This window comes from Eptatretus burgeri, chromosome 7 (genome assembly GCF_056783735.1).
Source record: "Eptatretus burgeri isolate ZD-2024b chromosome 7, Ebu_testis_v1, whole genome shotgun sequence".
In the NCBI taxonomy this organism is placed as follows: domain Eukaryota; kingdom Metazoa; phylum Chordata; class Myxini; order Myxiniformes; family Myxinidae; genus Eptatretus; species Eptatretus burgeri.
Genome location: NC_140967.1, coordinates 86876964 through 86900122, shown reverse-complemented (window position 1 = coordinate 86900122; position 23159 = coordinate 86876964). Strand labels below are relative to the sequence as shown.

The window sequence follows — 23159 nt, the reverse complement described above, 5'->3', positions numbered from 1 at the left end:
ATGCGCTCTACCGAGCGCCCTTTTCGTTAGTATTATAGTTGGTCACTGAAATCAAATTACCAAACAGCATAATCACATTCAACCACAAGATAACATTTTAAAGCTAAAAACCTGAACCTCTTTTTCCCAGAAGAGCTTTGATTCAACAGGACTTCCTCTGATCCTTTTCTCTTCCGTTTTGAAAGTCTTGGGGTGCCATTTCGAACTGGGAGAGAGAGAGAGAGAGAGAGAGAGACAGAGAGAGAGACAGAGAGAGAGAGAGAGAGAGAGAGAGAGAGAGAGAGAGAGAGAGAGAGAGAGAGAGAGAGAGAGAGAGAGAGAGAGAGAGAGAGAGAGAGAGAGAGAGAGAGAGAGAGAGAGAGAGAGAGAGAGAGAGAGAGAGAGAGAGAGAGAGAGAGAGAGAGAGAGAGAGAGAGAGAGAGAGAGAGAGAGAGAGAGAGAGAGACAGAGAGAGAGAGAGAGAGAGAGAGAGAGAGAGAGAGAGAGAGAGAGAGAGAGAGAGAGAGAGAGAGAGAGAGAGAGAGAGAGAGAGAGAGAGAGAGAGAGATAAAAAAATAAAAATAAAAAAGAAAGAAAGAAGTGAATGACAAGTGTTTTTCTCTCCTGGAAGCAATCAATATCTGATGAAGCAAAGTGAAAGTCACATCAAAGGCAAACAAATTTAATGAGAAAGCTCAAGATACCTCACGCAAAAGGCAACGCCTTTTAATGACATTTCAACAAAATATAGTTAATTAGGCCTTCTACCATTAGACACACACACTTAATTAACCACCCGAACCCTCGTAACAGAATTTGTGCCAAGTTAAGAAGAAAAACGACAATAAACCTTTCATTAAGCTCTTAACTTCTCCCACGAAGCAAAAGCGTACATGTTACGTCATAAAGGATTTTTGAAAACCTATACAAAAAAAAACAAACAACAACATGTTGTGCACGTTTTGTTCATTATTAAAGAGCAAATGCCTAATGCCGATTTTCAATCAATTTGCATCACAGACATTGTTGCATTTACCTTCGGTTGGTATCATGTTCACGAGGCTGGGTTTTAGTTTCCCAATCGCTCCACTCACAACATCTGTCGAGAAATCGCGGGAGGTTTAAAAAAAAAAAAACAACAAAACAAAAAAAAACATCTCAAACAGCTACTGACAAATCATTTGGCCCAAGTTGTGGTGTCCAATATCACTTACGGAACCTCGTGCTTAACCACCTGTGAGAGGTGAACAATTCAAAATACAAATCAAAGAATGCACACATCTGCTTTCGTCAAACACTTAGCTCTCGGAGACTCGTACTAAAGCTCCCTGATAGGAAACCCTCGATTTGCGAGTTCTCTTTTCCCAAATTCCAAGTAATCGCAAATTGGGAAATGTATACCAGATTCCTAAGATTGCGACTCATTGACCTCCAGTGTTCGCGAGTTTGCGAGCCCCCAATCGCCGCCCACCCAAGGTGTGCAGATGTTGATACGGTACAGTGCTGTATTTGGTTTTGTTTGTGCAGCATGAGCATGCCACCCTGGATGCTGTTCCCGAACCACAAACACCTCACTGTGTCTCTCGATTCGTTATCAACTCTACCACCGAAGGTGGACAGAGGTTATGTTTTCACCCTCCGTTTGTCTGTTTGTCTGTATGTCTGTGAGGACATCTCAAAAAAGTTCTGGACAGATTCAAACCAAACTTAGTGGACAGGTTGGGTGTGTGTGACAAAGATGAATTGATTCGATTTTGGCAAAGATCTGAATTTGGATCCAGATCTGAGAATTTTTCTTCGGGATTATTCACCATTAAGGGACAGGGCCAAAAACAATACATAGCACAATATATCAAAAAGTTTTGGACAGGTTATGTCAAAACTTGGTGGACGAGTTGGGTAGATGACAAGAACAAGCACATTCAAATTTGGTTGAGGTCTGGATGCAGATCTGGCCTGGGCAGGAAGATACAAAACATAAACTCTTCAGCCTGGCGGAGATATGCGCTCTACCGAGTGCCGCTCTGGTGGTGAACTTGTGATATATTTTTTGGTTATTAATTGCCATGAGTTGTGGCCTCTAAGCATAAGATGAGTGGGGAAAGTGAGTCTACTGGAAAGAGGCAAAAGAAAGTGAGGAGGTTCAGTGAAAAAGTGAATGCGTTAGACAGGTCGATGATGATCCTCCTGAAGAATCATCTTTCTGACTTCTCTTCCAACACCACCACCACCACCACCACCATCAAAAGTAAATAAACTAGAAGGGCACTCTTCAATGTCACGCCATTGTCAGACGTGCCTCCGCCCACAATATTACATCATTATACATTATTATACCAAGTTCGATTTCAATTCCTGAACCCAGATTCAAAATATTAAATAATTCTGGCTGCCACACCATGCGGCCGACCACGTTGAAATTTAAAACATATATTCCCCATGACTATCAGGTCACAATTGTGACGTTTCACGTCGATCGATGAAGCAGTTCAAGAGAAGTAACTTTTCACAAAATTCCGTTCAATCCAATATTGCTGCCTGACAATGTGACCTATTAATTATTCGTGAACGCCCTGGTATCCCCAAGGCTTGGGGAACGTGCGTGAAGTTTCCGCTCGATCTGTCCAGCCGTTCTGGAGGAGTTAATTTTTAAAGGTTTTTGGGTAAATCCAATATTGCTGCCAAAAACCATTTGACCTATGACGTCATAGGTGGAGAAATTTTTCTTCCATGGATAGGCGATCGATCATACCTGTAAAGTTTCCCCTCAATCTGTTCAGCCGTTTCTGAGAAGATTTTTGAAGACTTTTATGATTAAAAAAATAAAACGGCTGCTGTGAACGTGATGTAATCATTTTTTTTCCCACCATACAATTGAGTCCTAGATGACCCTTAAAAATTTTCGTACTGATTGGATAGAGCATATGACGTAAGCAATTATGATAAAACAAAGCCACCTACGCATCAACAAAAAAATTAATAAAAAATTTACGTTTCCCATGGGGAGTACTTCCACATGTGTCAAGTTTCAATTTTTTCCATGGTGAGGTTTCAGAGATACAGAGGTCTAAAGCTTTCGTTTTTTACAACAAGGCTGCCAAACCACATGACCTACGATATCATAATCATCATTAAAACATTCTATATGAATAGTCACACCCACGGTGAAAATTGTGTGTCAATTGAATAAGCGGTTGCATCGAAAACAGAGAAAATTAGCATGGACGTACGTATGTACGTACGTACGTACGTACGTACATACGACACAAAATCACAAAGCCTCCGGCGACTTCGTCAGTGGAAGCATAACAAACAAACAAACAAATAAAACAACAACAATCGGTTCTGGAAAATTATTCCTACGCTTTTTGAAAAAAACAAGCTTGAATGAGCTAAGATCCTCGTCCTCTTCATGATGACGTCATAAAAACGAATATGACGTCATTGTGATGTATCAGGTTTACGATAAATTATCTCTGCTAATGCCCGGCTTGATTCCCGCAAACAAAATTCAAAAAGCTTGCCGAGTTTCGGAGATAATTTTTTAGGCGATTTCCATTAGCTGAGATATTTTGACGTCATAACTTTTTTTCTAGGAGGAATTTTCAAAAGCGGAGATGGTTACTGTCTGCGCAGGGTATTTTTACATATACATGCCAAGTTTCAGGAAGTTTCGATGAAAACTGTAGGCTGTGAAACAAAAAAGTCCACAAGAACAACAACGTGAGTAAGACTTAGAGATCCTCCACGAGGATCTAAAAACAGGGAGATACTGTAATTGGCTCCGTCTGTCACGCTAACTCCTTCTAAATGGTTCGATAGAAATTCACCAAACTTGGCTGTTATGATCACCAAATGGCATGAAGGCACAAGAGCGGTATCATTTTTGACCAGCCTGCCTGCGATGGGGTCAAAAGGTCAAATACCGAAAAATGCACTGAAAGGCATGTTTTAAAGGGTTTTTTGATGAAACTTTTTATAATACAATCAACACTGGAAGACATAAAATATGTAACTTTTTTTTGGGGGGGGGGATTTGACCCCAGATTCATGCCCCAGAGGGTGGGGACTTTGATGACATTCGATGACAGGGGTCAAAACAGAAAAAAAAAAATTAACTCAAAATTTGATATCAGCTCATTCCTGGTGGAAATTTTTTGCAATCTTTCAATTTTGTTTTTGGTAGCAAATGTGGGGATTTGCGATGACGTGCCATCGATTTCGCTCGAGTTCATTCATTTCAATCATTGTTCTTAAACATTTTCCATTTTTCCCCTCCCCCCCATTTCCTCGTTCGGTCTGACCCGGGAACCGAACCCCCTTTTTCCCATTAAACCAAGGTATTTGTATTTGCAAATTCTGCATTTGTGATGTTTTCCAGGAATGCAACTCTCATGAATGTGGAAGGCTTACTGTGTTCGGAAGGATGTAGCACTTTTGCCAACAATCCATTTGCTGAAGAACAATGGACACAATTTCAGTGGTGCCTATATTTCTGACACTGACCATTTAAGCTGCGTCTGCGGCAGCTCCTGCGGATAACAGATCGCAACCCATTTGTCCCGAGCGGCCTGGGTGTGCCTGCCACCAAGGTGCTGGATAAACTCGGTGTGCTTCCATGTCCCAGCTGTGGGACTTCTCCTGCGGTAAAGGAAGCACAAGAAAATAACAATTACAGAGAGCACCGACGAGTGAGCGATCAAACATAATTTTGGATTATAGGCTCGGAATAAAAACAAACAAACAAACAAAAAACACAACTCAAATGTTTTATATTTATGTGTATTCAGACTTTAATGTACTGTCAGACCCCACTATTCGCAGGGGATACGTTCCTAGAAAATGCCGCGAATAGCAGGGTCCGACACCACCTCGACTAAATGAAAAATACAAAAAAGACTGAATCAACAGCTTTGCTTTCTGTGTTGATGTCGAAGGGAAATGTTAGGGAATTGAATGCTGCGTTCGAGGTAAGACTCTATCTTCATTGTAGAACCCCTCCTACAAACCACATATTTCGTAGCACACTCCAAGGCAGATTTCCACCACTCCCCCCCCCACCCATCCTCCTTTACCCACTCAATCGAGCTCGTTCTATGTTTTTTTCCTTTCCTGTCTGCTATCCCAGCTCGTTTTACATGTTGCTGGCGTACTTTAATGTTGAAGTGCAACTGCACTACATCTATTTTGAAGAAGGCATCCAAAAGGTCGTTTTTATCTCAAAGGGTGCGCAAAGTGTTCGGGGCCATCACGTACGTACCAATGCTGTCGGCATACTCAATAAGAGTGCGCACCACCTTTGCCTGGAGCCGCAGCGTCTGCTCGTCCACTGACACCAGCGAGCGCTCTTCCTGCCTGCCCGAATGCATGAGGTTTGGCGCAAACACCGTGGCCAGGTTTTCCTCATCCATTCGATTCTCATGTGACCTGACACAAAGTAGACACAGTGCTTGGCTTTTGCTCATACCACAATAATGATGCAAGTGCACAAGTTGATGAAACCGTTAATTCGAGACCAGTTTAGTGAACATCTTTTTGGTACCGATGCCTACCCCATTTAATATACTTTATTGGCAACCCTGAAAATTATGATCATTTCCCATAAAATCAAGACCAATTTTTTAATGGGCAAAACATCGCAGGGCGTTTAACAACGAAGGGTGGTGTATTTGTCTTGGTGACACCTTCTACACACCAGTGGTGCTGAATTAAAGTTCTATGTACGTACACTACTAAAGCCTCTCCCCTCTGTTTCACCACCAGTGCCAATGCAGGTGAGGCTCGGTACTTCGGATGCAGCTCAATAATATTCAGCTTTCTCTAGCTTTCAAAACACTGACCTGGCAGCGACAGCTTTTAAAAAGACCATGAGGTAGCGAAGAAGAAGAATGTTGGCAGGAGGGAGCAAGCGAACGAGAAGCAGTGTAGCGTAGATTCGGTCGGCCAGGATTTCCAAACGCTGTGCCTGGCACAGTGCCGAGTGCAACTCCTGGGGCAGCAGTGGCTCTGGAAGGTCACGGAAGAACCGCTTGAGCAGGCAGGCGACGTCGCTCGCCACGGCCCCCTCCACGGTCACGTCCCCTCTTGCCATCCGCTCCTGTTTATACCAATCAGCACAACACATTGCAGCTGATGATGACTTATTACAACAATTGCGCTTTCTACAAAGTTTTTGCTCACTCATTCCTAGTTTATAACATATGTGCAGTATTAAAGAGTTTTGTTAAAAACGTGTGCTTACTTGCATATATGCTTGGTGTTGGCTTAATAGTTCGGTGGTGGGCTTGGGATCCTAGGGTCCTGAGTTCAAATCCCCTTCAGCTGTTGAATTGATACCGGGTGGGGTTGATTCTGCCTGTCATCCTTCCGAGGTCGGCAAAATGAGTGCCAGCATGCTGGTATCCTGTGTCGGAGCGGCGATAGCCAAGGATTTTACCCAATAGCCAAGGAGACTGCTTAGGCACCACCAACGCTCTGCACAGAGTATGGTTCCAATAGATGGATGGATGGACTCGCAAATGTGTTCGCATGATATTTTTCTTATTGGCCTTAAATATTTAATTTACGCCTTAGGCTCAGAGGGGAGTGAACAACACAAGTTACATCACCCAATCAAGATCGGGTTATTTTGCATGCATCAACGCTCCAGCCCTTGCTCAGTCAAAGCTCCGGCCTTCTCTCAATCAAGAACACCCGCTGAAACACCAAAAGGTTCTACAGAAAACTTGGTGGGGTTAGCCCCAAAACTGAGGGAGGAGTTCGGGGACAGACAGACGGACGGAGACATCCTGCCTTGCTATATAGATTCAATGTGCATTTTGAGCCATGGAATCGCCCTCCAGCGTAACCAAATCCCACCCTAAACCCAAACACACGTGTCAAAATCACCACTTACAAATTAACCACAACTATATATTGCACCGCAAAGTCGTCACGTGTGTAGAATCAGAGCGGAGAGCAATTATTTTAGATTTTAAACAAATTAACATAGTTGCTGCTATGGGACTTACAACTGTAGTTGGTCTCCAAACGGACATGCAAGCTGTGTGGCTGGCATCGAGGGTAACCAAAATGGCACCGCTTACGCAGGTAAGGAAATTGGTAACAAATTTCAGGTCTGGGGAACTGAAATCAATTTCACAGCAAATGAGGCAAATGATTGGGGTCAAAGAGAAAACGTTATTGAGGGTGGAGGGGTAAAATAAAAAAAATAAAAACAAAACAAAGGGTCGCACTATTTCATTAAAAAAAAAAAAATAAAAAATAAAAAAATAAAAGAGTCAAAAGAAAACATTGTCTCTTGAATTAAAAAAATAAAATTAAAATTAAAATCTACATCAACCTTTAACTACCATTTATACTTCGAGTTAGCATGTTATCTGTTCAGTGCTCATGGTGGTGGTGGTCGTATGGCCGCTTAGCTGCCAGGGTAGCTATCATTTCTTGAAGCGTGACTGTCGCTGATGCAGTGCCCCTCTACCGGTACACACACTGGAACTGATACTCATTTCACCGACCTCGGAAGGATGACAGGCTGAGTCAACCCCCTGATGTATTAATTCAGAGGCCGACGGGGCTCGAACTCAGGACCCTAGGGTCCCAAGCCGCCACCCTAACAACTGAGCGAACACCAGGCTCCTTCAGTGCTCATGTTGCTGCCAATCAGGTTCAAATCCCATCGACTGTGTTGATATCCCTGGTCTAATATCATCCTTGTAATTCATGCAAAACATACAATGGCATTGTCGAATAGCATCGTCCATACACACGATTGTATGTACAAGCTCTTTCATGAGCCTCAGATCACTGGTTTATACAAACAAAACAAAAAAAGAAACGAGACAAGCAAACTGCTGTCTGTGCTACACTGCTTGTCCGTTTCATTACACCTTGAAGGGTTGGTGAATCGCACAAACCTTCAAAACTTTCATCCGGGTGAAGGAGCCGGGCTTCCGGAAAAGGCCCTCCGTGTTGATGTGGCACATCAGGTACTGGCAAGCTTTTGACACAAAGCTGAGAACAAAGCAGGACCTTGGTAAGATTCCAGCACAAGCTCAATTTTTTTTTTGTGATTTTGTCTTTTCAACTGAAAAGAAAGAAAAAAAATAAAAAAAATAAAAAAAATAAAAAAAACGCAATTTATTTAAAAACAAAACAAAAATACAAACATTATTTGGGATCCCAGAATGTTTAATCGTCAATGAGAATGGGTACAGTGGTGGCGGTATTGGTCATGGACACCGAGCCGGCATTCCAAAGGTTGCGAGTTCAGATCCAGCCCAGGGAAGCAACCTTGAGGATCGGGATTATCTACCTGTCTCACCTGATATGGTCTACATGGCTGCCCAGCCACGCATGTATAGCGGTATACCAAAAAAAAAAAAAAAAAAAAAAAACCGGTACATCACCAACAGATCAAAAGAAGGCGTTTACAATGTTTAAATACCGTGCATGATTTAAAAGGCTTCGATGCACTCGGCGTCTCGGCTAAACATGGAACGGGAACAGTGAAACGTACGACGGCAAGACGTAACAGCAAGTAAGTACGGGACGTTTTAACTTTTAACCCTCGGCATTCAAGCACCTGTACAATAACGTTTTTCTTTGCCCTTGTGGCTGGTTTTAAAGAAATTGCCAATTGGTTATTATTTGTATGAATTGGGCGTGCTTCAGAAATCTTGTGCCGAGTCAGTGATCTGCGATACCGGTACAGCGTTCCGCGATCGTCATGCCGGTACTGCAATGGCGATGGATTCCGACCTGTGTTGATTACCAATAAACCGATATCGCATTAAAACAAAATCATTTTAATAAAAGTTGGAGTTGGAAGTTAAATAACCGTTCTCATCATGGTGGGGGTGGGGGAAGCCCCGTGTGGGAATACTCTGAAAGATTACCGTGTGTCAACGATGTGTACGTAATGGACCATTGCGTATTTTTGGAACCTGCATAGAAAAATTAATTTCTTTAAATAATATCGATCGATACCGGGCGTAGTGGCGTGCGCCTGTAATCCGGCTACTTGGAGGCTTGGATTGGAGGATCGCTTGAGGACGGGAGCTCTGTGCTGAGCCGCGCTACGAGAGGGTGTAGGGCAGCCCGGAATCATGGCGAAACCCAATCCTTATCCCTGTGTCGTAAGAGGCGACCAGGGTTGCGTCAGGAAGGGCATCCGGCGTAAAACCTATGCCAAATCAGTATGCGGATCCGCTGTGGCGACCCCTAACGGGAGCAGCCGAAAGAAGAAGAACAACAAATAATATCGATCGATATACCAGTGTAAACCAGTATGACCCCCATCGGTATATCGATATCGAAAAAAATTGATATCGACGGAGTCTAGTACACACAGCAAACCAACAAATTGTATAAATCACGACTCCACCGATTTTGAAACAAATGTGAAAGAGCCCAACCCCAGGTTTTGAAACAACCCAACCCTAGGCCAAGTCTGCTCGTCCTTGTTTACTTGAAAATTGATGCAGTAGCGATTTATACAATTTCACACACCGGAAGGCCCACAACAAACAGGTTGTCCTCGCTGTGATCAGCAATTTAAACCCAATGATCTTTGCTGGTTTACCTCCCATGACTAAAGTGAGCATGTGTTTTAAGGAGTCTTGGAATGTTGCGAGGTGGCAATGCAATCAATTGTCACAGGCAAACACGTAATTGTAGAACATGATCAGTCACTCAGGATCCTATGCTCCGATGAAAAGGCAAGTTTGCCATTCGGCCAAACGTGGGCGTTTAGGGAATAAAAGTTATAAAACAGTAAGAATAAACTTATTTGTTTTCATTCAAAACCTTTAACCTCGTTTTTAAAATAATTTATCCTGATTGGTATGATTGCCAAGATCAAGATATTTCATTCAAAGCCCAATTTAATTAGTTGCTTCCTTTTTCAACAAATCTCAAACCAGCGATTTTCAATTTCCAAAAATAAAAAATCTGAAATTCCGTAAACAAAACAAAAATACTTTTTCTTATTATAATCAATGGGAAAATTTTTTTGTGAACTTACATTGGGAAATTTTTTTTTTAATAAATACAATTTCTCCCCTAGTTTCCACACCTGAAATCCTCCACAGCACCCCTGGGTGGTTTATTTTGCCATCAGTGTGACACAAATGTGGGGAATGATAAAATGAAAATAAAATAACAATGCGGAAATGCGATGCACGGGACTTGGCACTTTAACCGAAAACAATCGGACTACGACGTCCGTGCACGCTCACCTACTCGGGAAGAACACAAGCGCGGCAGCATGTACATCGACATACGCACCAGGATTGATCTACTTTTGATGTTTTCATGATTTTAAAAAAAAAATGTCATCAGCATTTCGACAATTTTTCACCGTTAAGAAAAAGAAATACAAATAAAGTTTCTCCAAAGGTGCACGCACGTGCACGTGATGACCGACATTTTGTTTTCACCGAGATCGTATTTTGAGGGATTATTTCAATCAAGTCGGACGACTTCCAAATGTAATTTCACTTTGGCTTCCAGAGATTGGTAGACGTAATTATATTGAACATTTAGTGCCACCACTCAAGATGACGATTCATTGCGACGCTTGCCCGAAGCAGCTGCGATTGACGCGAGCGGAGCGTTGGCTGTGCTCCTCCACGGATTGAAGGCATCCCTTGTGCATGGAATGACGGTAGTTTTATTAATTACTTTTCATAATTACGCAGTGATAAGTCTGTGGAGAAACACACACACACAAAAATCAGATAATATAGTAAATATTTTATTTGTAAATCAACTTAATCTTGACTTTTTATTTGTAATCTTAAACATTCGTTTTTGAGATTTGTTTTTTTTTTCCCTCCATATCACATTCAATTTTCCATTTCAAGTCACTTTCTGTGATTGGGGAAAAAAAAAAATAACAACAAAAAAAAATAAAATCACTGGCTCCACCAATCGAGCAGTTCAACCAAAGGATATAAAACATTTATTATTACAAGATCACTCAACACTATATTTTCTGTTCCATTGATTCAATGAAAGAGCGAGGAGACTGGGGGGATTGAGGCGGGCAGGGAGCAGTTAGTTTACACACCTGGGTACAGAAGAATCTTCTTGTGGTGAACACATGGGGCTTGCATGAAACATTAAGTTGTTTCCATTCTAAAAGAGAAGGATGGGGACGGAAGGGAGCGAGCACGCACATATACACACTTGATGAAGCAAAGTGAAAAACAAATATTATCCAACACACATTGGTAAAGTGAAATGTTTTTGATTTTTTTTTTAATGTCGCGAACAAACTTTGGTACATCACGGGTGACGAAGGTTCCGATCAAGTTTCATCACGATTGCAATATGTAGTTTCTGAGAAGAAATCAAATACCGCACCGAATTTGGGGGGGCAACCCCCATAGAACCCCCTCCAGGGGGATGATTTTATTTAATGCCATGAACAAACGTTGGTACATACACGGTGATGAACATTGTGGTAAAGTTTCATCGAAAATGGATGTGTAGTTTCAGAGAAGTCGCAAGTATTTGTGGACGGACAGACGGACGACACGCCATCCTATAAGCTCCCCAGAACTATATTCCAGGGGAGGGTGAACTAAAAGTTACTTTTCAACTTAATAACGAACCCCCCCCCCCCCATCACCTCCTTCCCAACCACCTATAGAGGCAGAAGTTTGATGATATTGATGAAGGAAGCACAATGTAACGATTCACAGGAGCATGACGGAAGATATTGTACATAGAGGTTGAGATGAGAAAATCTCGAAGAATGATGTTTATTGTGTTTATAAGATAATTTAATTCAGGCTGTAACACAACGAAATGTGAAAAAGTCAAGGGATGTGAATACTTCCTGAAGGCACTGGAAGGGTTTGTTGAAAATGATGGCAAAAAAAAAAATTAAAATAAAAATAAAAACTTGACATTCACAAGACTCACAAGACTGCATCTCCCCGCGACGGACGGACGAAGTATCGGCGCTGCCTTGTCAGCTGGTATTGCAAATAGCATCTGGAAACCATGGTGGCCAATTGAACACCCCTCCCCCCATTCCCCCCCCCCCCGGTCCATCAGAATCCAAAAGTGAAGTAAACATGCTATTATCTATTTATGAAGTCAACAGGTCTGGGGTCCATCAATGAGATGAATTCAAGGTGACTCGGGGAAAAGTCGCACCGACATCGAGGCAAAAATTGTCCGCATTTCCACCGGACGAATCGCCCTGGTGTTTTGAAGATCCCATGCTCGTTTAGAACAGGCCTTGGCACGTCTTTGAGCCCAGAGATCCTTGGACTTTCGGCTCCCCCACCATGGGCCCCCTCGAGAAAAATCCGGCCGCTTGGGTAAGTGGAGGTTTGAATAGCGGCCGGTAAATCGGCCGCTAGGGTTCAAAGGGTTAAGGTCATGGGGAATAGAGCGGAGTCGGGGGACTATCTCACAAGTCTAATTACAATCTGGACTTTACAGACATATCAAAAGGGCCAGAGATTTGGAGACGCGGTAACTCGACACAGAATTGCCATAAAAATGGACTTACGGTACCACTCCAAACGATGGTACGGGCCAGGATATGCGGATGCGATTCGCGTTCCTGCTGCACCGGGTCGTCCTCACAAGAACCTCCGTGATGACAAGACTCGTTCTACCACCACGAGATAACGAGCCGCTTCACCTGCATCAGTGCTAATCAACCTTGCATCGCACCCACCGTCTACAACCACCATAATGGCTCCAATTAATACCAATTTTATGATAAGGGGGGCATGAGCCTCCCTCTACCTCAAACCCCTCTGCTTTTGGCTGCCTCCCTTCTCATGCCATAAGTTGCCGACCCCCAACGGGGGGCATGCCCCAAACAATGGAGTTCCATTGATTCATAGACCCCAAACTGTCGACCCGAGACCATTCCAGTAAAATACACCTCCACTCTGCCCTCACTGCAGCGTCTGACGTCCCTCCTCAGCGTCTGACGTCACCACGCACTCTCGTGGCGCGACGTTAAAACATCACTTCCGGTGCACGTAACGCAAACATTCGAATTCAAGGCCAACACGGCGGCGACGGGTTCAACCTGAACTTCTCAACAGCTGAAGGAAAAGAAACCGTGTCCGTCGCTTTGTTTGTTCGAGTACGGCCAGAGATGGCGTCGCCAAGCCGGTGCCAGATTGAGATGAAGAACAAAACAAGAACAAGTCACTCGGACCGACCTGCGGGAGAGCTCCTCCTCCGACGGTTTTCACCTTGACTTTGATCCCGTACGCTTTCAATTCCTGGACCACGATCCTCGATCCCGCATCATGCATGACTCCAGCGTGATTCGGGACGGATGAAGGAGTAAAACTTCGCTTCAACGACAATGGCGTTTCAAATCTCCGCGGCTCACGGCTCTCGTCCACACGCTTCGACGCGATTGGTCAGCCGCAGCCGATTCTGATTGGCTGGCGAGTCACGGAACTGTGTACGGACGATTTCCATTGGTTGGAGAGATTCAAAATTCTAGTTGACTCTGGCTGGCTCCGCCTCCTTCCAATCCGATCCTGTTACAGCTTGGACCGAACGGTTTGGAGGTCTCTTCTGCATCTGGGACTTTTAATGTCGGTTTCGTGAGCCAAATCAAAGGCTTCAGAAATGGTACGTGCTGTTTACTTGCTTGACGCTCAGTATTTAAAAAGATCGTGCGCATGAAGAACCATAGGTTGGTAACCATTGCGCACCCTAAATCTGCCTTACGCGCCTTCTACGTTCTTACTCAGTAACTCGTATTAATTCCCAACTGTTTTTTTTTCAAACCGCCCAGTAACAGGTCAGTGGTACATTTAAACCGTTATTAACACGTGACCATCACAACACGTGACCATCGCATCCTGCGACCTGTGTGCTTGATGAAGCGTGTTCAACGTCGGACCACAAGCCAAGGTCAAGGACGATCTTTCAACGGACACGACTCCTCATCTGATGGTAGTTGCGGCTTCCGTGCTGGTAAGTTATTTATTTATTTATTTATTTATTTATTTTTGCTCAATTAAAATGAATTTGTCATTCACATACCAGTCCCCCCCCCCCACACACACACCCACACACACACACCCACACACACACACACACACACCCTAACCCATCCATCAAGTTTCGTCCAAATCCGTCCATAACTTTTTAACTTTTTGAAATATCCCATATATATATATATATATATATATATATATATATATATATATATATATATATATATATATATATATATATATATATATATATATATAATATGAGGCCCCCCCCCCCCCGCGAGGAGGAGTGATGTAAGCGACATTTTTTCAAAAAACGACAGAAATCCAAGTCAGAGTTTGCACAACTTCAAACGCTGTAATTTCGTTATCGTTATAAATAGAAACATCCTTTAAAAACCACAAGGATCCTTGTTTCAAGCCGAAGCTGATCGTGTAATGAGGAGGAAAAAAACCAAACCCCCCCCCCCCCACTAGGGTACCAAATTTTACATTATAAACAGGTGGTTTACATGTTAACCAAAGCACTATTTTCCATGATTGTAGTGAAGTACAATACTAAAAACCGATTGTTACTGGTCATGGAAGGGTAACCGTGTGTTATGGTAGTGCCAAAACTCGTTAATAGTTATAGTTACGAGAACAATGGTAATAATGGTCACGCTGCACCACGCCGCCTCCCGCCAAGGAAGATTTCCTTGGGCGCTTACAACATTCCTCCTCGAAATAGCATCCAGCCAAACGAGGCTTAGTTTTTTTTTTCACGAGACTTTCAGCCCTATTTCATTTTCGGGTGGAGTTTTGGTGTAAGAGACGTGCTCGGATGATAGGGTGAGGGTTAAAATAGTGCTATATGGCATTAACTCCAAAATGGCCGATGTGTCCCTTGCATCACTCCTCCTCGCGGGACATCATATACACTAGACCAGTGTTTCTCAAGGTGGGGCGTGGCAATATTTTGGTGGGTTCCATGAGGATTCAGAATTGATGAATCGATATACGATCGCTCTCATAGCTTTGCACTTTCAAATTTTCAACTGACAAAATTGGTTCCTCGAATCAAACAAATCTGCAGCCAGCGTCAAGGGCAGGGCTCCCGTTGAAGTGAGTAGCAATTGAATAAAGTTTTGATAAAGCCTTTTGAATACGTATGTCGTATATACTGTAGTGTCTCCAATCATGGTGGGGCGTGGGACAAAAAAAGGTTGAGAAACGCTGCGTTAGACGATCCACGATCTAAACGTTGGGTTCCCGGTGTGACAGCGGTTCAGAAAACAAACATTTCAAAAAAATAAAATAAAAAGTTCCAGCGAACTATACCACCGAGGTTTGCATTGAACAAATTCTCCCGAAGAGTACTTAACTGAATCGGGAATTGATTTTTATACACCCGATATATATATATATATATATATATATATATATATATATATATATATATATATATATATATATATATAATATCGGGGCGTATTATGTGATACCGGTCGTCCGTCCGTTCCTGTCCCCACTCTAACTCCCAAAGTTTTCAATTTTCACGTTTCATATTTGGTACATAGGTACAGACTGTGGAGACGGTGTGTCGCGATATACGTTCGTCATCTAAAGTGGTTGCCATGGCAACCAAGATGCTGTTTTCCATGTAGTAGCACAATTCTGTATATACCTTCTTGTTCGGGTGTATATTGTGCTCACTTGAGCTCTTGTTTAATAATGTTTTCTTTGCCCGATTTGAACGAAACTTGAGACTGCACACCGCAGGAGAATGGTAAGTAAGGTGGCCCTAAAATTTTTGCGCTATTCTGTACCGTTTTGGCTGTATTACAGGAACATACATACATACATACATACATACATACATACATACATACATACATACATACATACATACAAGATGAGAGTTTTAGTTATATATATAATATAATCTGTTTTCGTCCCATCACTCAATGATGAAGGATCAGTTAAATAATTGTCGAGGGTGACTGCAATGTCTTGGTCACCCCTTGTAAATACTGTGACATTCATTGTCTTCCTTTTTCGAGATTGAGTGAACATAACCATTGAACAACGGGCTGTCAGTGCTCCGGAAGATGTTCCGCAGAACATGACAGAAAATTAGTCTCTGTAATGACAATGATGGAGCACAGTGACACTGGACACTTAAGGCTTGTGTCATATGCTGTAAAATATCTAGCGGGAAGGGACATCAGGACGAATGGGGAAGGGTGAGGGAGAGGGACCTGGAGGGGGGTTGGGGGAAGGGTTAAATCACTCGATGCACGGGTAAATTTGTCCTCCTCACCCTAAAGATTTTTGGCAAACAGGACGACAAATTGGTCCATCAGCAAAGTGAGGAGTCGGCTCTGCTCGTGTGTAATAAAGTAAGAGTATTGCAAATGTATGCGGGATGCCTTGTAGAACCCTTCAGTGTCGTCAGCTAATATGATAAAAGGAAATGTCACAATCTTTTACAAGGGGTGATAAGACATTGTGGTCACCCTGGAGGATCTGGATTCGAACCTTCACAAAAGTCTCATCATCTCGTCATTGTCGCACACCTGTCGACCAAGTTTCGTCTGAATCCGTCCACAACTTTTTGAGATGTATTGTTCACAGACAGACGGGTGAAAACAAAACCTCTGTTCAGTTTCGGTGGTGAAGGTCATAATCTTGTCGAGTGCTCACCAAGTGGCTTAAGCACTCAAGCAAGCACTCCTACGCAGCGGGAGATAAGGGATGGTGGGCTTGGCAAGCTGATCGGAAATAGAACATCCCCCATTATTTTAAACCCGTTATTTTAAATCGTTATCCCCATGATTTTTGAAAAAAAAACAGGGGGCTATTGTAATCGGCTCTGTCCATCGTGCGAGGTTCCACCTAGTTCCTCCTGAACTTTTTTTTTAGAAATTCACCAAACCTTGCAGTGATGATCACCACATAGCAAGAAGGTGCTGGAGCAGTGTCATTTTGGAGCCCTGCCATCTTATGGCAGGGTCAAAAACTGAAAAATGCAATTACAGGCACATTTTAAAACGAGAAGGACATTCGGTAGAGCGCATACCTCCGCCACGTAATGCCTGATACACAAGAACATATCTGGTCCAATACATTTTTAGCAGCGTCTCGCGTAGCGAACGCTGCTCTAAGAACGCTCGACGTTCTTCTTCTTCTTCTTGTGAAGACAAAACCTTTATATTAGGACTCGGCTCCTTTATATACACGATCCGGATCTCCTTAAATACTAAGCAGCTGTACACATCCTCGCATTGAGGGTGCCTTTTGAGAGCGTCTATCATGAACTTTTAAATATATTCGGACATTTGCTTTAAAGTTTCGAAAAGTTCACGTTACTATTTAAAGATTATTCCATTTAATGTGTATTGTAATTTTGTAAATACACTATATTTCATAAATACACTATATTTCGTAAATACACTATGACGGGTCTCGCTATTGGCTTAATCAAGGCACGTGACGAAATATCGGAAGTTTTTTTTTTTTTTTTTTTTTTAGCCGACAAAACCTTTAGGACGCTGCTCTTGGACACATTTGTCCTGTTGAGATATCATGCTATGCATCGTTTTTGGTCCTCTTACTCAATGGTGAAGAATCACTTTCAGAATTAAATATTTCTCAAATCCAGATTCGGATTCGGATCTTCACCAAAATCGAATCAATTCATCGTGGTCACACACCCACAACCTGCCCACCATATTTCATCGGAATCGGTCCACAACTTTTTGAGATATCCTGCGCACACACAAACACACAGACAGGCAGAGAGGGGTGAAAACATAACCTCCTTCACCTTGTGGCAGAGATAATGAAACTTTGTTTGTGATGTCAACATTGAGGGATGCATGAAATGTGTAATGAGTTTTTTTTTTTTTTTTTTTTTTTTTTTTTTTTTGCGATTTCACCTCTGGTTGATGACTTGAAATCACAGGGGTCAATCAAAACGGGGAGGGGGGGTAGATTTAACTCAACATTTGATATTTGGTCATTCCCGGTGGAACTTTCTGCTATCTTTCAACTTTGCTTTCGGTGGGAAGCGTGGGGAGTTGCGATGGTACGCCATTGACTTCGCTATCACTCTGAGTTTGAAACATTTACATAAAAAATATCTATAAGATTGGAAATTACGATTTATCAGCTTGGTACGTTACCTACACGATAAAACTGAATTTATTTACATTTGCTTCAAAAATTACCGAACCAAATCCATCCAAATTTTGCATGTTGCCGAAGGGTACCCCAAGTATGGTTTCTGTCAGGGTAGTGTATCTGGGGGAGGAGGTTCAAGGTGGGGAGAACACCCCAATTCTCTCTTACTGTATCGTTCTAGCTCCCACGGTGGTAACCATTATTCCAAATCATCTTCTTATCTTAAAAAAAAAAGTTTAAACTTTTACTGCGAGTGAGAATAATTCGAAATTTTCAAAAAGTTTCATTTCACTCATTTTTAGCAGAGGTTGAAAACGCAGAGCTTTGCAGCAAAGCGGTGGTTTTTGCTCACGCTATACATGGATAGGAGCGACGATGGTTTCGTAGGTGATGTTGGCTGTATCAATTTCAATGGTAATTCAAATTTTGACCTCCGCCACCGAAGGTAAATGAGGTTATGTTTTCACTCCTCTCTGTCTGTCTGTGTGCAGGACATCTCAAAAAGTTGTGGACGGATTCGGATTAAACTTGGTGGAGAGGTTGGGTGTGTGACAAGGACGAATTGATTTGATTTTGGTGAAGATCTAAATCTGGATCTCGATACTGTAGTTATTTAATACAAGTGATTCTTCACCATTGAGAGATAAGGCCAAAAACAATATAGAGCATAATGTCAATTTTTTTTTTTTGCATACATTGTCGAGGCTCGTATGAGAGCCAACACAGAACAGACAAGGGGGGGGGCAGGAGACAAAAGGGGTGGGAGAAGGAAGGACAAAACAGTGGGGAACATAGACATGAGATCTGTGGAAGGGAGAGGGATGGGGCAGGGGTACATGGGGTAAAATTTTTAAAAAATAAAAATAATTAAATTTAATAATTTTTTAAAAAGACAACAAAAAACACAGTGGGAATGTTGAACCAGTTCACACTTTATGACCCGCGAATATGCAGGGTCCGTGAATAGCGGGTTCCGGCAGTACAGCACATTTCAAAAATGTATTGGATCGGGCATTGCATGGTGGAGGTATGCACTCTACTGAGTGCCCTTCTAGTTACTATAGTAACACTGTAATAGGTTGCTCGTAAAGCCTGGTGTTGGCTTGGTGGTGGCTTGGGATCCTAGGGTCCCGAGTTCAAGCCCTGTTGGCCGCTGAATTAAAATACACCAGGAGGTTGACTCAGCCTGTCATCCTTCCAAGGTCGGCAAAATGAGCACCAGTGTACTGGTAAGGGGGACACTGCATCAGCGGCATAGCTGCGTCCCAACCAATGATGCAACCAGCAGCCACAGGCTGCACTCAATAGAGAGAGAGAGAGAGGTTGCTCGTTTCTGTGATGCGTTGTATAATTTGCTTTTTATACGTAGCACTTCTATCCATCTTTGTAATATTTGTCTCTCATAAACTTTATTTCTCCTTGTTGCAGGTAATTTAAGAAAAAAAGCAGTGAAAACCCATCATAGCTTATTTTTGTCTGAGCGACCCTGGTTAAGCAGCAAGGTTCGCTGATGAAGAGGGTCACAGAATGTTCCCAAGGTACGTACCACTCGCCTCTAATCTGTCGAGCCTGTTTGAATGTTGGCCCAGCTATAAACTGTCATCTCGGTGCTTCACATGGAGGTGACGCATCAACGTGTGCTTTATCCATTTTAAAATTTGAGCATCAAAGAAAGAAACAGCAAGGTACCATTTTAAAAGTCTTTGGTGTGACTCGGCCAAGGTTTCACACTGACCTCCCAGACTCGGAGCAGATACTCTGACCATTACTCCACCGAAGCCTTGGAACATTACATTGACTGATTGTTCGGATTGCTTAGCTGTACGCATAATCAATCGCTAAGCTGTCTGGGAGCCTGGGTTTGAATCTCGATCCAGCTATAAACTGCCATCATCAGCTGGGTGATTCATCAGTGCGTGTGCCGTCCCTCGGATGGACGTTAAACTGTGTCCTATCTGCCGGCATTAGTTGGTGGACGTTAGAGATCCCAGAGTGCTCTTCGCAAAGAGTAGGCAAGGTTTTGCTGGCACCCTGGCCAAATTACACATTCCTGCCCCAACCTTAGCCGAACCTCAGGCCTGGCCAGTCGGTTCGTGAGACTCCAGCCAAACTTACCCCTGGCCAACCCCGCAAGAACATGGGAATAATTGTAGTCGTTAAGGTGATGTCAGCTGATTTCCAAGAAGATGGACGATGTCCTTGGGATAGGGTGAATATAGTAGAATGTTTGTGAAGTACAAAATGTTGTCTTTTGATTCAATCCGTCGGTGAAGCAAGGGGTAAAATTGCCTCCTCTATTATCGTATTAAAATATGCAATTTGGTTGTCTGTCTGTCTGTCTGACCAAGATACATTCTGTCGTTACTTATCCATTTTCAAACAAACTTGCCAAGGGGACGAAGGCTGACATGACGGAGGTTGTAGCGACTCTCCTCCCCCCCCCCCCCCACGAGGGATTTCCGCCTTGGACGAAGTCCATGTTAAGGTGGATATTGTACAGCTGAGCATGACGTTTCATGAGAAAGTAAAAATTATTACACCCATTGGAAATATAAACTATTCTGCCAATTCTTTGCAATGTATGATTCCCTTTTTAAACAGTTGCTACTGTTAGATTTTATTTTATTTCAGCAGCAACTGAAAAGTTTGGAGCAAACCAGGGGTGTTTCATTGCCAAGAAGCTTGTTATCCCAAATCAATTCAACGGAGTGCTTGCTTGAGTGCTTCAGCCACTTGGCAAGCACGCTACAAGCTGATTGGTATTGAAGAACACCGCCGACGTCCTTGAGGCATACTATGCTTATCGTGTTGCCCACAGACTAACGGATTGGAGCCGTCTTAAATTGCTAGGCCTCCAGGTCAGGTGCTCAAATGAGTCTTTACGCATGAATGATGTATTGTTGTCGAAATGGCCCTTAGTGTGTTATTAAATATAGGATTAGCCCAGATCCCCCCTTAAATGCATGTTTAGCCAGGTTGTTCGGTTTTTGGACGTTGTATGTGTCTCGGGAGGTGTAGCAGGCTATCCAGTGTTCGTACAGTGGTGGTGGACTAGGAGGCACCTTGCTTCGTTTTCTTTCCCCTCTCCGAACTAGCCCCGCCCAGCGCTCTGAGAGTCAGTCGGCGAGACGTGTCTGCAGCCGATTGGTGGAGGGCAGCTGCAATCTCGAGCGATGGACCAATCACGGGTCCCCGGGGGAGTGTCCAGGGCGAGCGACAGGAAGGCAAGGGAGTAACTGCTTGAGTGTGGAGTCCCGATCGGCTGTATAAGGGACGGCTGTGTCTGTCTGCGATCGGCTGTAAAAAGAGGCTGGCTGCTTGGTGAGTCTGGGATCGGCTTTCGTGAGAGGAGCGAGCCCCAGGAAGGCAGGAGGAACTGCATGGGGGAGTCGGTGATCGACTTTTGTGACGAGGTCATCGACGGGTTCATCCGGAGTCCAGTGACAGAGCCTCTGACTGTCCCTAACTCACTGCGCGGCTCGACATGTCTTGTGGTCCCGTGGATCCGCTTGCGGAACCCAACACCCCGATTTGGCCAAGTCTGGTGAGCAGGCCAGGCCTGGATTTGTATGCTGGACCTTGTGAAAAGCCAGCTGGAGCACAACCTGGATCTTCTGCTCTTGTGCCGTCGACCTTACGGGGGCTGAACACGCTGAGGCTGGTGCCTGAGCGGTGCGACAAAAGGACGCCGCCATCTTGCCACGCGGAGTGTCCAAGCTTGGGCACTCAAATCCGTTGACATCGGCTTGTCACGAGCTGCATTCGTGCCTTTGACACTTTCCCCTCGTCCATGAGGCATCACCAAGTACTCTATGTCTTGTCTGCATGTTGTCTAAGGTTTATCTCGCTAGGGTTCCCTTCAAAACCTGTAATCCGTAGCTCCCTAGTTAAGAGCGGGTTATAGATTAATTATATCGTTTGTGAATGTTTTGTTTGTGTTGTGTTCCCCGATGTGTCCCCAATAAATCTGGCTGATTCATATGAAAGTTGCCGCTTTGAGTTTGTTTGTGCCGTGCTGAGGAACAATTCGCTCGATTTTTGTATGTGTACTTTGGTATCGTGATCTGAGGCACGTGACCTGAGACCTGTGCCAAACCAGCCGGCGTTATAACCCCTGAGACGGTGGTGCTGTTAAGTTAAGTGACGCCGAATCTTCAACATTTGGCTGTCAAGAGTAGGGTGCGGGAATCCTGCCACCGCCTGATCTTTAACAGTATCACATTACCTGTCTGATATTTCTAACCGTAAGATTTTGTGAACTGTACATGAATTCTTCTCCTCCACCTCTTCCTTTTATAAGGGGTGAGGTATGATGGCACCACGCTTCTGCCCCATCTTGACCACGACACTCCTCCACCTCCCTCTCCTCAGCCAATTCTCTCCACTCTCCAACCACTCCCACCTTACCGATATCCCTCCTCACACAATCCTCCCGTCTCAACCGGTCTACCTCTTTTCCTCCAACCTTACTCCCTCAACCTAACCACTCTTTGCCATTCTCTCTTCCCCCATCCACACCAAGTGTCCAGCCCATCTCAGCTAGCATTTCACCACTCATCCCTCAGTTCATTAATTCTCCTCCTCTTCACTCCCACAATCCTCCTGACCCAGTTCTCACAAACCTGCAGCCTCTGTCAGTGCCACCGTCTTCAGACCGTAAAGGTAAGCTGGCGTGATACGACATCAGAACCTTCCCATTCAATTTCCTCGACATATTTCTGTCTGCCATTACTCCCTCCATGCATTCGCACCCACCCGAGTCGTCCTCTGCCTCAGACTTTTCATCACCAGTCACTGTTCTACCCCCCCAAATACTCAAACCTATCTCCCTCCCCTCTAACCTGACATTCATTTATTTCCACTGTTGCCTGACTGACATCACCTCAGTCTTCTCCATACTCATCTTCAGCCCACGTTTCCCATATGCCTCCTTCCACTCTTCCAGTACCTGCTGCATCTCCCAACGACGATCCACATACAGCATCCTCCCCATACCACCCTTCAAGCTCATCTTTCTGCTTA

The 23159-nt window shown here is 43.7% G+C and overlaps 2 protein-coding genes and 1 pseudogene across 7 annotated transcripts in view; 2 read left to right on the top strand and 1 right to left on the bottom strand.

The window, feature by feature from the left end:
• Positions 1–13383, bottom strand: part of LOC147023687 (uncharacterized) — a 39959-nt gene extending 26576 nt beyond the window's left edge. For 2 of the 6 annotated variants that reach the window (XM_085889410.1, XM_085889411.1), the window contains exons 1-8: positions 13179–13383; positions 11051–11118; positions 7896–7992; positions 5820–6076; positions 5240–5406; positions 4486–4620; positions 1016–1078; positions 112–205 (exon numbers count right to left, since the gene is read on the bottom strand). In XM_085889410.1, the coding sequence (XP_085745536.1) occupies positions 112–205; positions 1016–1078; positions 4486–4620; positions 5240–5406; positions 5820–6076; positions 7896–7992; positions 11051–11118; positions 13179–13274 (977 nt within the window). In that variant the 5' untranslated portion in view covers positions 13275–13383. Of the gene's footprint in view, positions 1–111; positions 206–1015; positions 1079–4485; positions 4621–5239; positions 5407–5819; positions 6077–7895; positions 7993–11050; positions 11119–12508; positions 12921–13178 lie in introns of those variants that run through there. The other 4 variants (XM_085889412.1, XM_085889413.1, XM_085889414.1 and 1 more) reach the window with 3 other exon arrangements.
• Positions 8966–9106, top strand: LOC147023688 (signal recognition particle RNA; annotated as a pseudogene).
• The window catches only part of LOC147023685 (uncharacterized), a 77316-nt gene continuing 67500 nt past the window's right edge, over positions 13344–23159 (top strand). The window contains exons 1-3 of the mRNA XM_085889418.1: positions 13344–13602; positions 13769–13950; positions 19566–19675. Coding sequence (XP_085745544.1) covers positions 19648–19675 — 28 coding nt within the window. The 5' untranslated portion in view covers positions 13344–13602; positions 13769–13950; positions 19566–19647. The remainder of the gene's footprint in view (positions 13603–13768; positions 13951–19565; positions 19676–23159) is intronic.